Source organism: Xyrauchen texanus, chromosome 13 (genome assembly GCF_025860055.1).
Source record: "Xyrauchen texanus isolate HMW12.3.18 chromosome 13, RBS_HiC_50CHRs, whole genome shotgun sequence".
Taxonomy (NCBI): domain Eukaryota; kingdom Metazoa; phylum Chordata; class Actinopteri; order Cypriniformes; family Catostomidae; genus Xyrauchen; species Xyrauchen texanus.
The window spans coordinates 11,429,205-11,445,532 of record NC_068288.1 but is presented as its reverse complement, the minus strand read 5'-3'; the positions used below and the strand labels follow the sequence as shown (position 1 = coordinate 11,445,532).

Sequence of the window (16,328 nt, the reverse complement as noted above, 5' to 3'; positions counted from 1 at the left end):
GTGGGCGAAAATGCCTTGTTGATGCTAGAGGTCAGAGGAGAATGGGCCGACTGATTCAAGCTGATAGAAGAGCAACTTTGCCTGAAATAACCACTCGTTACAACCGAGGTATGCAGCAAAGCATTTGTGAAGCCACAACACGCACAACCTTGAGGCGGATGGGCTACAACAGCAGAAGACCCCACCGGGTACCAATCATCTCCACTACAAATAGGAAAAAGAGGCTACAATTTGCAAGAGCTCACCAAAATTGGACAGTTGAAGACTGGAAAAATGTTGCCTGGTCTGATGAGTCTCGATTTCTGTTGAGACATTCAGATGGTAGAGTCAGAATTTGGCGTAAACAGAATGAGAACATGGATCCATCATGCCTTGTTACCACTGTGTAGGCTGGTGGTGGTGTAATGGTGTGGGGGATGTTTTCTTGGCACACTTTAGGCCCCTTAGTGCCAATTGGGCATCGTTTAAATGCCACGGCCTACCTGAGCATTGTTTCTGACCATGTCCATCTGATTATGGCCACCATGTACCCATCCTCTGATGGCTACTTCCAGCAGGATAATGCACCATGTCACAAAGCTCAAATCATTTCAAATTGGTTTCTTGAACATGACAATGAGTTCACTATACTAAAATGGCCCCCACAGACAACAGATCTCAACCCAATAGAGCATCTTTGGGATGTGGTGGAACGGGAGCTTCATGCCCTGGATGTGCATCCCACAAATCTCCATCAACTGCAAGATGCTATCCTATCAATATGGGCCAACATTTCTAAAGAATGCTTTCAGCACCTTGTTGAATCAATGCCATGTAGAATTAAGGCAGTTCTGAAGGCGAAAGGGGGTCAAACACAGTATTAGTATGGTGTTCCTAATAATCCTTTTGGTGAGTGTACATTTCCCTTAGGTACCCATACTCGGGCCAGTACCAGCTAAGTGTACAATTTCTGTTGGCGTGATTGTGGCCCTATGCCAGCAGTGTCGGCTCAGTTTTAGCACCCGGACTCGGGCCAGTGCACTTGGGCAGATTCTGGCACGTCATTAATTGCCATGAATCACAAGGTACATGCAAGAGTCCAGCAACCGCAAGTGGGCCAAGATATTTCTTCTGAAAAGATCATCTTTCTCAGTGGAAAAGTAGCCGTCCAAGTGGGGATAATTCTCCCTATTTCACGGTAGCCATGCGCAAGAGTCTTTCACTATAGAAACTGCAATGTCCTCCACCATGTAAACAGTGTGCCCACTCCAATGTGGAAAGTCCGATAAGAGGTAAGCGCCTTCAGATTGTGTAATTAATCAGTCTGTTGTGTCTCTCATCTGTTATGAGCCGTAATGCTGAAGTTGTTTGTTTAAAGACATTTAAAACTATTTCCAAGCTTTGGTAGTAATACGAGCGATCACGGAGTGCTGTATGTAAACACTGGCTGATGCAAAATTCACTTCACATCACCTAACTGGCTCATTTTACAAATAAAAATGATCTTTTGCCACCACCTGCTGGCTAACATTTATAATGTAAAAAAAAAAGACATGTAAAAAAAGACAAACAGAAGCTCTTAACACATTACATCTGCATTGCTCTTACGCTTTAGTTTAGAATGGCAAGAACACAAGTGGAGTGATACACACACACACACACACACACACAGAGAGAAGCATCGGAGTGCTGATGGTGTCAGACCATCACAATAAAAACACCTGCCTAATATTGTGTAGGTACTACCAGTTGCGGCCAAAACGGCACCAAACCGCATCTCAGAATAACATTCTGAAATTATATTCTTCTCACCACAATTGTACAGAGCAGTTATCTGAGTTACCATAATCTTTGTCAGTTCAAACCAGTCTGGCCATTCTCTGACCTCTCATCAACAAGTAATTTCCATCCACAGAACTGAGGCTTACTGGATTTTTTGTGAGTGTGTTGTTTTTGGCACCATTCTGAGTAAGCAGTCAGCAACCTTTTTGCCATGGAGTGCCATTTTTTATTTTTCTGGTCAATGGCTGTGCCAACCCCCAAAAATAAAATAAAAAATATGGGCATGTATGTGATTTTCCAAAGTTTGAGTCCACTTGTTAAAATGTATCTACTTTGCATTTTGTTTTATTTAATCGTTATTTAAAATGACAAATTATATTATAAGCATAGGAGTTTCAGTGAAAATTTGTGAAACACCTGATAATTATGAAATAATTATGATCCTGATTTTATGCTCTGCACTGGTGCCACATGATTGGCTGATTATATAATTGCATGGATGACTGCTGGTGCCAGATGGGCTGGTTTGAGTATTCCTGTAACTGCTGACAGAGTAAATGCACAAGCTAAATGGCTTTACATTTGAGAGTTTTAAACATATAAGCCCTTGGGTTATATCCATAATGTGAGTACATATTCTAGAAAAATTGTTTCTGTACACAAACTTCTAAATACATTTTATTGATGAATTTACAACTCTACAAAATTTAAATACAACTCACACTATAAACCTCAAAAGAAAAATTATGGAAAAATGCACAGCTGCAGTTTAATTAATTAGATAAGGTCACAGAAGCTTTTTACAGGCTAATTATTACAACATATATGGGTGTAAAGGTCAAGGGTCATGCACAATTAGCATTTTGTAGACTTTATATCCAAGCATGATGTACAGGTTTGATATGAGATATGTATAAAAAAAAATCAGTTTTTGCCGTTTTCTGCTGTGATGTACTATTCATGAGATGTATAAACATGCCAAAATCTATTTATGTCCATTTAACAGTTCTGATTTTGAGTGTGCAGCAACCTTCAATCACCCAACTAGTGTCATGCACTTTTGAGTGCCAAAGTAAGCCAGTCCTGAGATATTGCTATAAACCTACTCGCTCATTCTTATGAAACATTGTGTTTTATCCACCTGCCATGGACAAACTGAAAATATTGTAGTTTACCCTATAGACACAAGTATACACCTTTATTTACAACTGCATATTTATAAAAAAACAAAAAAAAAAGAAACAAAAAAAAACGTATTTGCTCACAGCAATTTAATAATCATTTGAAACTGTAAAAATGATAAAGTGCATTTTCATAACATTTTGTGGAAATATTAACATAAGAAAAAGCATGCATCATATTTCCAGTACCATGCCAGAAAGATCTTCAGTGGTTATCCTTTGTAGAGATGGGGTTTGACAGTTAAATCTTGTTTCAAGCACATTGCATAAAATACATTTGTGTTCATCAAAATGATTAAAAGCAGCTCACAGATTCTAAACACAGATTTTCTACATCAATACTGACCTTTGCATTTTGACAACCAAACTAAAATCTTAATGTGTGCAACCAGTGGCGTAGCCAAGGCAGATATTAGAGCTTATTCTTTGACTTCAAATTATATTTAGAAATACTTGAAAAATTTATACATTCTGATTTCTGAAAGTGTGAAAGAACTGTTTGAATGCGACGCCTCTGTTGTTAAGGAAAATTTGGTAAAAATATTTGGGAGAAAACTGGGCGCATCCATTTTTTTTAGGCCCACCCAAAAGTACTTTCCTGGCTATGCCCTTGAATGCTACTGTATTTGACAGTTTTCTATATGGACAGTGTGGGAAGGCTTTGTCAAAATAAACTCAATGCAGATGTTTATGCCAGAAGATTATTTGCTGACTTGCCTACTGACAATGAATGGAGACTAAACTTTCAAAAAGGAGAAGGGAAAAGCATTGTTTGCAATCTGAACTAAAATTCCTTCACAGGATCACAAATCTGTCAGTTTTGCAATATGACTGAATCAATAAGTGATAGGTACACATTCAGGATACTAAGGTATTTTGATTATTTAATCCAATGTTGTAAATTAGAGTATCAATTTAAGTAAGCTTAGTAAACTCAAGACATTTTAATGTGCTTCCAGCTAAATAAAATACATTTTATATAATGTCACACTGTGACATACAATAATAAACCTCGGACACTTAACACTGACCAAGTGTACATAAAAATGACTTTTTGATCAGTATCCAAAAGTAAATGGATGCTGTGAGTCTCTTGTGGGCACTTCATCTACAATAATCCTGTTGCCTACAAAAAGACAATAATAAAAAGAAAAAAATATTAGGAATCCATTTAATGGGATGACTGCGCAGACTGGTGTTGCTTCATACCTACAAGTTATATTTGATACCTTATGGATGTGTGGTGGTAGCTCATCCTCAGACCCCTCCTCGGGCACAGGATCATGGTGGCGGCTGATTTGGGTCTCCTCAGACCAGCCTCCCATCGGCATACGAGGCATTCTCTGGACTCGAGAGCTTCCAAAACTAGAGTCTATGGGAGACACAGATTTAGCTTCTGCAAGGCTCAACTTTTTCATTGTGAATTATTGGCAGAAATCATGACCAAAAGTCTAAGGGGTCTAATTTTGAAAAAGGTACCTGCGGTTCCATCATAGCGCCTCTGGCTGCTGTTCTGCAGTATTACCTCATCCTGGTTTGTAGTGCTGGCACTTGGGAAAGTGCTGGAATGGGGGAAGTTGTGGGACAACTCCATATGGTCATTGACACTCTCGCTGCTTTCGTCACTCTCTTGCCTGTGCCAGGCGTGTCGAGACAGCTCACCCCGAGACTGCTGCTTATGCATCTATGCATACACAAACATAGGGATAAAGTTACTTAAAATGCACTTTGTTATTTAGATTTATTAGTCTACAGATTGACCTCTTTAAACAGATTTAGACTAATCCTCACATACACAAAAAAATAAACAGTCCTGTATTGCCTTAATTTTTATTAACTGCCTTTTAGGCAGTCACTGGTAGTATACGTAATGCCATGGTTGTCATCTGGCAATAACAGTCTCACACAATTTCAGTAAGTTTTTCTTGAATAAGCATCTTCTAAATCCCTCAAATTTAAGAATAACTGTAGATTTGATAGTTTAATAAATACACACTGGCTGTTTTGCACATATTCTGCCCATAGATTCACTAAACTCTAATTTAATGAAAGCGATTCTTATATTAACTGTTCAGACTACGTTATCTTCTCTTAATTACTTTGTTAAGTTTGTGTGAGGGTAATTTACCTCATGCATGTAGAGAGCATGAATGCTCATCTCTGTGGAGGCATATTCTGATAAGACCATACTGGTCAGCTGGCCTTCCCAGGCACTACTGCTGGAGCTGACAGTACGAGCATCAGTGCTGAATAAGGACAAGTCAAAAAGAAGGAAAAGAAAAACACAAGAATAAATGACTTTATTATATATATGATAACATTACAGTAACAGTATTGTACCTGTTTCTGTATCTCAACTGGGCAACAAATCAAATGTTCTAAAAAGGCGTTAAATAATTAAGATTGTTTGGGATAAAAATGTAGGCATGACTTTTGATGTAAAGGCTGGAACTAGAGGTAGACCAATATATCTTAAACAATATATGCCGATAGTTGCAGATATTTATTTATTTTCATTTTTTCCCCTAATTTCTTTTTTAATTCCTTATCAATAAATCTCATCTGGTAAAATATAAAAATATAAAACTTTTCATCTGGTGAATCTATAGGCTATAAAAAGTTATTTGGTAAATAGTTAAATATAGAGCATTGTAACAGAGCCAAATCTCTATAATTTCAAAATAAGTGTCCCTGGGTTATTTCGGCCTTGTTGAAAGTAAAAAGTACTACATGATGCACCAAATCTTATTTTCTCGAAATTGAAAAATAAACTCTTTCTGAATACACCCCCAATTTGCCTTTAGTCAAACAAAGAGATAGTCCCACCCCCAACTCAAACCATTGGTTGTGTAACATTGTTGGGGTGGGTCTAAGCGGATTGCTCAAAACAAACAGAGAAAATGTCACAGAGCTATAGGAACACAGAGCTTACCATTTTCGAGAAAATTAACCTTTCAATGCCTTACTTATAGTTGTCTCTGCATATTAAGCTGGGATAGGAGAAAGTATTTTAACAAAGAAAAAGCTACATACTTCAGCTTTAAGTAATGAATGCTTTCATGCACACATATGTTATAAATTATTTTGCTTTATGTTTTAATACAACAGCAATTATCAGTGTGGCAAAAACCATGTTTTTCAATCCATTTATCAGAATAGCTCACCCAAAACATAAAAATTCACTATTTACTCACCCTCACTAAAAGTAGTCCACAATTGTGCACTATATTCCAAATCTTCTGAAGTCATGCAATAGCCATACAAGTCATATGAACCATCTTTATAGATGTGTAAATAATATAAAGTAAAAAATTCAAAACATTGGGTGAACTATTCCACTAATAATGAGCAGTGGTTTAAAAAAAAACATGGATACAATTTAAAAATCGACAAATTCCAAGCTGAAGAAAAGGTTTAATTTGGTAGAGCCTAATTATCAAAACTATTGACATATGATAATTGAAGTATTTCTGGTATTTCATTCAAATATAAATTATTTTAAAAAATGAATCTTTATGATTTTGTGCTATTCGTTGAGTATAAACATTTTTCAAATATAAATGTTACAATATGAAATACACATAATTTTCAAAAAAGCAAAAAAAAAGCACCATGACAATTTAAACCACTCAATTATAAACTGGTAAGAGGTAGAATGTTTTGTAGGAACAAACACATTCCCACCCTCCACTGAGCATAGTTTCTATAGACTCATGTCTTTACGCTATAACTCTAAGTGACTGTGTTACAATCCCATTACAATTACTGTTCTTATGAAATATACAGTGGTGGCCAAAAATTATTTTTGCCAACATGTTTTGGAGAAAAATATTTTTTTAATAATGAGATATTTTCACTCTTTTAATAGTTTTCCTTCCAATTAAAGGTTCGATATTTGTGAATTTTGAATGAAAGATCAAAAGGATAAACAATGCAGATTTTGTTTCACAGCTTCTTTTCTCATATTTACCAAGGATGCTAATATTTTTGGCCTCCACTGTAATTTAACGCATTATAATGTATGATTTCAATAAATTAAGGTAACATTTAAATCTAAGTATGATGTCCAAAAACAAACATTTAAAAAAACTGCAAAGTTTAAACAAAAATAATGTGCTTCCTTTCTCTGTTGGCATTAGTTCAGTTTAAGCATATGTGTGCCTGCTTGTACCATAGTTTAACAGAGACTCTTTTACAGAGCAGAAAAAGGTTTTTTTAAATGGAAATGTGAGCATGACTTTATATCATAATGTGTAGCTTACGAATTCATAGAAAATATCTGTGAAATCAAATTGAATGTAAAGCTGTTTATTTTTTATTATCGATCAGTTGTTGCAGCACTAATACAATTTCAGTGCTCTCTTACCCTGAGCCTGCCATGGCTCGTCCAGCCACCACAGCTGGATGGTCAGCTCGTGGCAGCCTGGCAGATGGGTAGCTGCCACGCAGGTGTGCACTTGTGCTGACAGGAGAGAGAGAACGGAGAGCAGATGCTCCCTCACTCAATCCAACAGACACAGGATTGATGATGGAGCCCTCTCGACCCAAATGCAGCGAGGCCAAGGAGGGGGGTCCCATCAAGAGGTTTGCAACAAGACTGCGAGGCTGGAATGGAAAAAGCAGAGAGTGTTTTTAAACTCAAAAGCATACCAAGATTCTGTGACATTTTGGTCAACAAGGCCATCCATCATCATCCCCTTAATCCATCATGATTGACATAACCTAAAAAGCTCTGTTGAATCTGTCTGACAAAAATGCAAATACTTTGAGATTTTGATTAGTTAGTTTATGTTATTTGTAAAAGTCTGATGGATGTTGGCAGTCCAATCATTTGTAGGCACCCCATACCTCTGAATTGGACTGTAGTGATTGGGTTGAGGTAAAGGCAGGATTTTCTGCTAAGATTCCCTGTTGACCGCCAGTGGCCTCACGTTGCACTTTCTCTTTTAACTGGCTGATGAAATGGGTGCTTTCCCGAGGGGGCTGCCAGTGTGGGTTTGTGATAGCAAAATGCATGAGCGAAAGTTCGGTTTTCCCATCTTCTGCCTGCTGGTAGATGGAGGCTTCGGTTTTCCCAGCAGACATCCACTATAGTGAACCAAATAAGTGGGCATGACAGTCAGAATTAAAGAGATAACTAGATAGAAGCAGTTACCTAACAAGACAACAATGTGAAACAAGTCAGTCTATTTTGTTCTATACAATAATATGGAAGCACCATATAAGAGGTTTTGTATCCTTACCGCTGGATGACCATGTTGACGGACATCCATCTGTGCAAAAGAGCAAGTGTCACCCACTCCGACCACGTCAACAGTAAAGTTTCTGAAAAAATCTATGATCTCCAGAGACTTGCGGCGCAAGCAAAAAATAAGAATGAAGGGAGTGATGACAGGACTCAGGAGCTCCTCAAGAATAAACACCTAAAGGAAAGGAGAGTAAAATAGAGAGAGAGAGAGCGAGAGAGAGAGAGAGAGAGAGAGAGAGAGAGAGAGAGAGAGAGAGAGAGAGAGAGAGAGAGAGAGAGAGAGAGAGAGAGAGAGAGGGGTAGGGGTTTTACATTGGAGTTGCAGTCGAGAGAAGGGGGGCAAAATCTAGTGTTAGATACACAGAGAATTGTCTTTTTATTTTGCTGCTGCATGACTTACAGCTTTATACTGAAAGAGCTGAGCGAACTCATCTCTAGTCTCATAGCGGTGGGCATTACCCTGCCAATGATCAGGCATGTAGTGGATGAATGCCAAGATCACTTTAAGCAGCTGCTCCGGACAGAAAACCATATGCTTGTCTGGGATGAAAGACCTGGAGCAGAAAAAGGCAGAAACTTTAATCTTGGTCACTCACAGCTTAAAAAAAAAAAAAAAAAAACGACTAAGTGCCCACCTGCAAACTGTGATGCAGACTCCAAGTAATGTGATACTGCTTAGCACGTGTTCCACAGCCAATACATCTTCATCATAAATGGTCAAAGCAATCAAAACTGCAAGTATAGAGCCAGCAAAGAATGCAACGTTCTTGGCCACCACTGTCAGTAATGGTGACATGAAGCAGTTCATGTACTTGGAGGAGGCCTTGTAGCCTTTACTGAGGCGTGACATCAGCTCATGGTCCAGTTCATTAAAATGTCGTAGGTAAAAACGCCCATACAAGGACCAGCATCGAGCACCTAGACTTCCCGGCTCACGCTTGATCACCTCGGTGTAGCTGAAGAATGCATACAGGATCTGCCAAATTAGGATAACTGGACATAGGAGAAGGTTGGCAATTCCAATCCACAAGATCCTTGAGCTTAGACGATCTGCTAGCTCCAAACGGTTCCCTCCACGTTTGTATTCTGGCTTCAGACTCCACTCATTCTCAAAAAGAGATCCAGGGCCCCAGAAGAAAATGAGCTCAAAGTTGTACTTTAGCCCACGGGTGTAGAAAACAGTGTCGCCTAGTACAGGTAAATGGAAGCACACAGGCAGAAGCGACTTATTGACCATCGCGACCATGTAGTTCTTAAAACGCAGTATGCGGTGGTAGATGTCAAGTTCTGTCAGTTCTTTTTTGTGGATACAAATCTGGTGTTCTTTTTGTATCTCAACAATCCGTGCCTGCACCTCCTGCCAAGTGAAATAAGGAAGGTCTGTCTGCGAAAAGGAATTGATTGATTGTTAAAACAATCTCAGAGACTGTACTGTGTTCTTTTCCACTGCTGGCTCTGCTGTTAGTAGCTAAACATTTTAGAAAATATGCTAGCAGTAGTAAAATAAAGTATAAAAGCTCACCGTGGACATTTTTAGGGCATTGATGTAGAATGATCTGATTTCCCAGTAGCAACAGATGTTGTAGATAAATTTGATGAGCCGATGCAGCCAAAAGACCCCTGATATGACAAGGATGTAGATGACCAAAACATTGTCACGGATCCTGCAATACATTTTAACAAAGGACAGTTTGTGTAAAGATGGATTAAAGTAACCAAGGCTCAGGGCAAAAACGCCACTGAAAGTGATACAATTTGATACATTTCATAATATCTAGTCATGGGTTTAGATACTGTAGTGACCAATTGATTCAATTGAAGTATTTTACATGAATAAACAACATAAATATAAAAAATGTGCTCTAATAATCCAAAGTAAAAAAGTGACCCTGAAAATCAATTCAATGGGGAAAATATCACCTCCTTATAAAACACAAAATGACAAACCATATCGAGGCAAAACAATTTTAAACATTGTTTTCCTTCCATGTGATTATAAATCAAATGACCCATTAAACATCATAATCTATCTATTGCATGATTTTATCCCTACTGCGCTTTTTGAGTTGATACAAGGTCCCTGTAGTGCTTAAAGTGCCTGAATTTAGCTTTAGAAAAGTACTGGAATACATGGAAAATCGCCTTGCTTTGCTGAAAAATATTTTGATTAAAACGGACCATTTCTTCCGTGTAATGTGTGTCCAAAGATGAAATCCTGCACTCCACTTTCATTGAATAATGTGTCTTTTAACATACTTTCTGTTCTTTACAGTCAAATAAAAAATAAAAATAAATATAAATTTGTATCACAAATAGCAAGGATGCACAAAAATCTAGACTTATCTTTCATTAATAGACCTTTTTCACAGCATCGCATCTTTGATTTCTGACGGGAATGACAACGAGGCTGTGAAGGATAGATGTGCAGTCTCTGCAGTGGGCTGCTCTGCACTTTAACGTGTTTTTGGTTCGTTCCATAGACAAAACATTAAAAAATATATCTTTTCATGAACATTCAGTAGACATAAAACTCCAGACAACATGAGTTGTGGAAAATCTGATGTGATCAACACTCTTTTTACAGCTTTATAACATTCGTGCCAATGGTAAGACTATCTCTCAGTCTCATTTTCATTTCCATTAAAAATCAAACATGGCACTACTGTGAATATGGTGTATAAATGAACCAGAACACCTGTGCAAGTCTGTGAGATGTGTGTTACACTCTTAAAGTGACAGTACCATTATAGCGCTTGTAATACAAATTAATGTAAATGTAATGTTATTGCTATTACATTATTTCAAACATTGGCAGCTCAATTCATTATTATATATACAATTTCAAAAATAATATTAACTGATAGAAAGTAGAATTTGTATATTTAAAAAAAAATGTTTTATTATAATAAGACAATTGTAAAAAATAAATTACATACACTTTTCACATAATTTTTCAGTTCAGGTTCTGTTCAGTTCTATTGCTTGTTCTGCACCTTATCAGCCTAAATGTAGTCTACTATTTTGGAAGGCTTATTTCGTTTTGATCTTTCCTTATAGTAAAAGGTATATGAGAAACTATTATTTAAACTTTGAAGACTTATATGGTGTATTAAAGAACTTGAAATTATAATGTGCATTTTGCGCAACCATTTAAAAAAATAATAATAATTCTGCCATACTTTGTCACACAGATAATATCAAATCTTAAAATTAATACCGTATATTATATTGTATATTTATAACATGTGAAATACATGAAATTTACCGAGCACTGCAAACATCCACTGGGAGAAAAGCATCAGGGAGTGTAACCTTTGATGAATCTGTATGATTAACAAACTTGTTGGCAAAGAGAATATCATAGTCCACACAGTTAGCCAGGAACACTGTGAATGTCACCACAAACACCAGTTGCCTGGAATAAAAATGAGAAAAATTGCATAAGTGTGGTCAAGGAATGTAATATCTGATCCACTGTTACTACCTATAGGAACACATAAATAATGCTACAAAACTGTTTTTCATATCTAGTTGCAATACACATCTAGATGGTCCAAAAACAGAGGACTATCAGCTTTGATCATAAATATTATAAAAAAATGAAAAATAAAATGAAAGTCTTGTACTTACACAAGCTCAAATATTTCTCCCAGCAGCATACAAGTAAATCCATTCTTCTGGTGTAGATTATAGACTTATTGAATGTTAAGAAAAATACAATTGGAAGTTTGAAATTGAATGATATTCAATTAATCTATTAATTCAAGTGCAAAAAGGATATTCTCTGGAAGAAAAGGTCTAGATTTTCAATGTGGTGCCATGGAGCTGCAATAAAATAAACAAATTCATGAAATCTGGGTCAATGGTAGAGATGCATGTTTGTATTAGGACTGTACACCAATCAGCCACAACATTAAAATCACCAGCTTAATATTGTATAGGTCACCCTCCTGCTGCCAAAATAGTGCCAATCTGCATCTTAGAAAAGCTTTCTGGTATTATATTCTTCTCACCACAATTGTACAGAGCGGTTAAGTTACCGTAGACTTTGTCCTTTTCAAACCAGTCTGGCCAGTCTCTGTTGACATATCTGATCAGCAAGGCATTTCCATCCACAGAACTGCCGCTCACTTGATGTTTGTCTGTTTTTGGCAACATTCTGAGTAAATTCTAGAGACTGCTGTGTGTGAAAATCACAGGGGATCAGCAGATACAGAAATACTCAACTAGCTGTCTGGCACAAACAATCATCCATGTGATTATCTAATCAGCCAATCATGTGGCAGCAGTGCAGTGCATAAAATTATGCAGATACAGGTCAGGAGCTTCATTTCATGTTCACATCAACCATCAGAAAGGGGAAAAAATTTGATCTCACTGATTTGGACTGTGGCATGATTGATGGTGCCAGATGGGCTGGTTTGAATATTTTTGTAACCGCTGACCTAATGGGATTTTCACACACAACAGTCATTAGAATTTATTCCAAATGGTGCCTGTGGACAGAAATGCCTTTCTGATGAGAGAGATCAACAGAGAATGGCCAGACTGGTTCAAACTGACAAAGTCTACGGCAACTCAGATAACCGCTCTGTACAATTGTGGTGAGAAGAATAGCATCTCAGAGTGCGGGTTGGTGGTGTTTTGGCACAATATTAGGAAGGTGGTTTTAATGTTGTGGCTGATCAGTGTATTAATTGCACATGATAAGGCAGGGTACATGGCCCTTATATCATTTGGCACATAAAGTGTCTGGTATTGTTGCTTTATTTAGATGTGTAGGGGTCTGTATTTTACATTTGGATCCCTCTGGAACATGCACCAGCAGGTTCTCTTCTCCAGGAGGGGAATCGCTGTAGGATGCCTCCAGGCGATGGTATTCTGTATCAAAGTGGGCCATCCCGCCATCAGCCCCATGAACGCCTGTCACACACTATCCCTTCTGCTGCCGTATAAATAAAAATATGTGTTACTTATAGTTAGTTTGTCTTTCTAGAAATGTAAGTTAATTTGTAAGATTTTTACCTTTGTATGTGTCATTGACATATGAGGTTGTCCAAAAAGGTGATAAAATTAAGAAATCTTAAAAAAAAAAAATTTTCGTTTCAATGCCTGTTTTATAAATTGAAAAAATGTCAAGTGGTGAAAGCTTTAAGTAAATGCCAGTTAAATACTTTCCTTGCAACTTGTAAACACAATTAACTCATTAAATATATATATTTCAAACATTATTATTATAATTATTTACAAATATATATTTTATTTTTGTGTCAAGAATATCAAGATGTTTTTCAGAGTTACTCCATCTGACCTTAACAAAATGTGCCATTTAAAAAATAAGTTATTTGATATTTTTTTCAAACTTTAAAAACTTCTTAAAAATACACAGTCAAGAGGGTCAGAAGGGGTTCTCTGTGTTTTACATTTATTTAAGCCCCCCCCCCCAAAATGACAGCAAAATGGCTCCCTGTTTGTTGGTTAGGCTACACCATCTCAATTGATATTAAAATGTTATATTTTTTAAACAAAATTGTTTCATTTATATTTAAGAAATAACAATAAATAAATGTTCCAAGCTACCTACGCAACATTTGAAGAATTTCAGTTTTTCATATCATTTTTCTTCGTAATTTTTATTTTTTTACCATCTCCGGACGCTATTTTGTCATTTTCCCCCGCAAAAACATGTCAGCTGGGTGCACACTGAACGATTTTCACGATCATTTACGATTGTTGCTTGTCAGACATTAAGATTATCACCGTGTGATCTTTAGTAAAACACACATTGTGCGACATTATGTCAAAATGTAGGCTACGATACACGTCGAAATACTTCCCAATCGTTCCAATTGAATTATTTTACGATCGCTGTACGATTTTGGCTACGAATTTCAAGCATATTTGAATGCTTCAAATTCGTAGCCAAAATTGTAGTGCTTTTAAATCTCATTGCGAAACAGCGGCGGGCCCATGTTCGAGTCTACGGACAGAAGCCAACACAAGCCCACCAGGAATATCTGTAACTAGCTTTGACCTTACTACAGCAGTTTTAAAACATACGTTGGACCAGCTTGACTAGCATTGCTAGTATCATCAATATAAAAACAATGTAAACAATGCGAACGGAAGTAACGTCCCTGCATTGAAATGTAACAAACGGCAGCGTCTCCTACTTTGTACTACCTCCCGCCAGGTCATATATGAAACCAAAACGATTACGGGACTTCCCGCTCTTCATATAGATTAAATAACAAAATATATAAACAAATAAAAATAATAATAAAAATCCACATGCAGTCAATTGCTTGCATTGTTTCCATAACCTACATTATCCACGCATGACAAATACTTTACTTAAAATAACCAATGTCTGTTATTATCACTGGCTGGAAGCACTCAGCTGTTTGTGTCAACAAAAAGCTTGGGGGGAAAATGCGCGTCATATTGAGAAACACACATGCAGCAAAAAAAGTAACATTGTACTGGGCTGAATTCTTACCTCATTCGCAAATAAGGGACGGTGATTTATAATTTGCGATCTGTTTAAAATGTCAAGTTCCGTTTTGTTTTTGTTTCTTAAAGCACGGCACAGAGTCTGCGTCAGCTGTGGGACACGTTTGCCGTCCAATGAGCAGCAGGTTTGGGATGAGCCAATGATGACACAAGGAAGTGTTTTTTTATTTGACAATGTTCAAAATACCATCCTACGCATAATCTCTGTAGTATCTTTCATTTAAACTGCAAAATGATCACACTGTTCGAAACGTAGCATATACCGCTGCATAGTGCGCTCTAATTCACATACTAGGCCTACTTTGGAAAACAAATGTTAAGTGGTAGGCTACATATTTGTTTGTTTCACATCCTTGTAAGAATGCTCCACTTTCCAGATGGTATTGGGGAGAACAGTCCAGCAGGAATTGGTGTTGTCCTTAACTACGCTGACTGATTATTATTAATTTTTTTTAAACAAACAAATTATTTACATGCACAAACTGAAGTAAGGGAGAGCTTTTGGGGGTTTTCTCATTTATTCAGCAAATGTTTACCATAAAGCTTTCATATTTTGCCTCAAATTTATTTACCAGTCATTATCTGTGTCTATTAAATATTCCTTATTCTAGGAATAATTTTATTAAACTTTAAACACAGCAGGACACTTTAAAATGCAGGGAGAAAAATCAGTGAAGTACAACATAAAAATGTGAAACTTTGATGTTTCAATTTCATATTATACACATTAAACTCACATATATATATATATATATATATATATATATATATATATATATATATATATATATATATATATGTATACGTTTAATCTTTAATATATATTTCCCACAACTTTTCTCTCCCATATTGCACATTTCCTCAACATCACAAGCAGATTGATCAGTTTTTTGTTTTTACACTGTAAAGCAGTTTAATGGAAAGGAGGAGGCGAGAACCGGCTTGACAATATAAATAATAGTTAAATAAAAAACTTAAACCAAAAGACACAAACAAACACATGCCAGACAGCTGCCCGTAAACTCTGTCTCTCTGTCGCACCACCATCCGCAGTCGGCCTTTATCCCTCTTGGAGGCTTGATTAGCCTGATAAGGGACCGGGTGTGTAGAAAAATAATTTTGTGCAGTTCTCCTTCTACTATATACTTTACTTTCTCAACCTTGCACCTTCATATTTCTTTTCTTCCATTTCTTTCAATTTTTCCTCCATTTCTTTTATTTTTTGTATATCTTTTTCTCTCATTTAATTCTTTTTTCAATCTTTGTCTTATTTCTCTTTTCTTATCCTTTTTGCATTTCTATATTAAACCTATTCTATTCTAATACATTCTGTTCTATTAAATACTTCACGTTTTCCCACTATATCCTTTTGTCTTCCACATACATTCCATTTTCTTTTTCAATGATTTCTTTTAACTTTAAAACATAATTTTCATTCTTTAAAACCTCTGCGTTTAAAAGAACCCCAATCAATTTGCATATAAAGTGGCTTATGATCACTTAGGCTTGTTTCTTCGTACCTTATTCTTTCTATAAAGCTTTCTATATTCCTTGTACATAAAACAAAATATTCTTGTTTTACACATACAATTCCTGACTATTTGCCTCCTTGAGTATTCTTTTTT

The 16,328-nt window shown here is 36.6% G+C and overlaps 1 protein-coding gene across 4 annotated transcripts; it reads right to left on the bottom strand.

The window, feature by feature from the left end:
- Nucleotides 1-2,378: 2,378 nt before the first annotated feature.
- LOC127654269 (autophagy-related protein 9A-like) lies at nucleotides 2,379-14,838 on the bottom strand. 4 transcript variants are annotated; one of them, XM_052141389.1, is made up of 16 exons: nucleotides 14,690-14,797; nucleotides 13,216-13,272; nucleotides 12,988-13,132; nucleotides 11,973-12,015; nucleotides 11,821-11,886; nucleotides 11,456-11,605; nucleotides 9,713-9,854; nucleotides 8,826-9,574; nucleotides 8,591-8,744; nucleotides 8,186-8,365; nucleotides 7,791-8,030; nucleotides 7,309-7,547; nucleotides 5,071-5,188; nucleotides 4,422-4,626; nucleotides 4,172-4,314; nucleotides 2,379-4,068 (listed from the first exon to the last, which is right to left on the bottom strand). In XM_052141389.1, exons 3-16 carry the CDS (start codon nucleotides 13,088-13,090, stop codon nucleotides 4,051-4,053), a joined length of 2,550 nt encoding a protein of 849 aa, XP_051997349.1. In that variant the 5' UTR covers nucleotides 13,091-13,132; nucleotides 13,216-13,272; nucleotides 14,690-14,797; the 3' UTR covers nucleotides 2,379-4,050. The 4 variants fall into 4 exon arrangements, with proteins under 4 accessions (XP_051997349.1, XP_051997348.1, XP_051997347.1 ...); XM_052141388.1 differs by having other exon boundaries at nucleotides 12,988-13,135; nucleotides 14,690-14,796; XM_052141387.1 differs by lacking the exon at nucleotides 13,216-13,272 and having other exon boundaries at nucleotides 12,988-13,135; nucleotides 14,690-14,838.
- Between the last annotated feature and the right edge of the window lie 1,490 nt (nucleotides 14,839-16,328).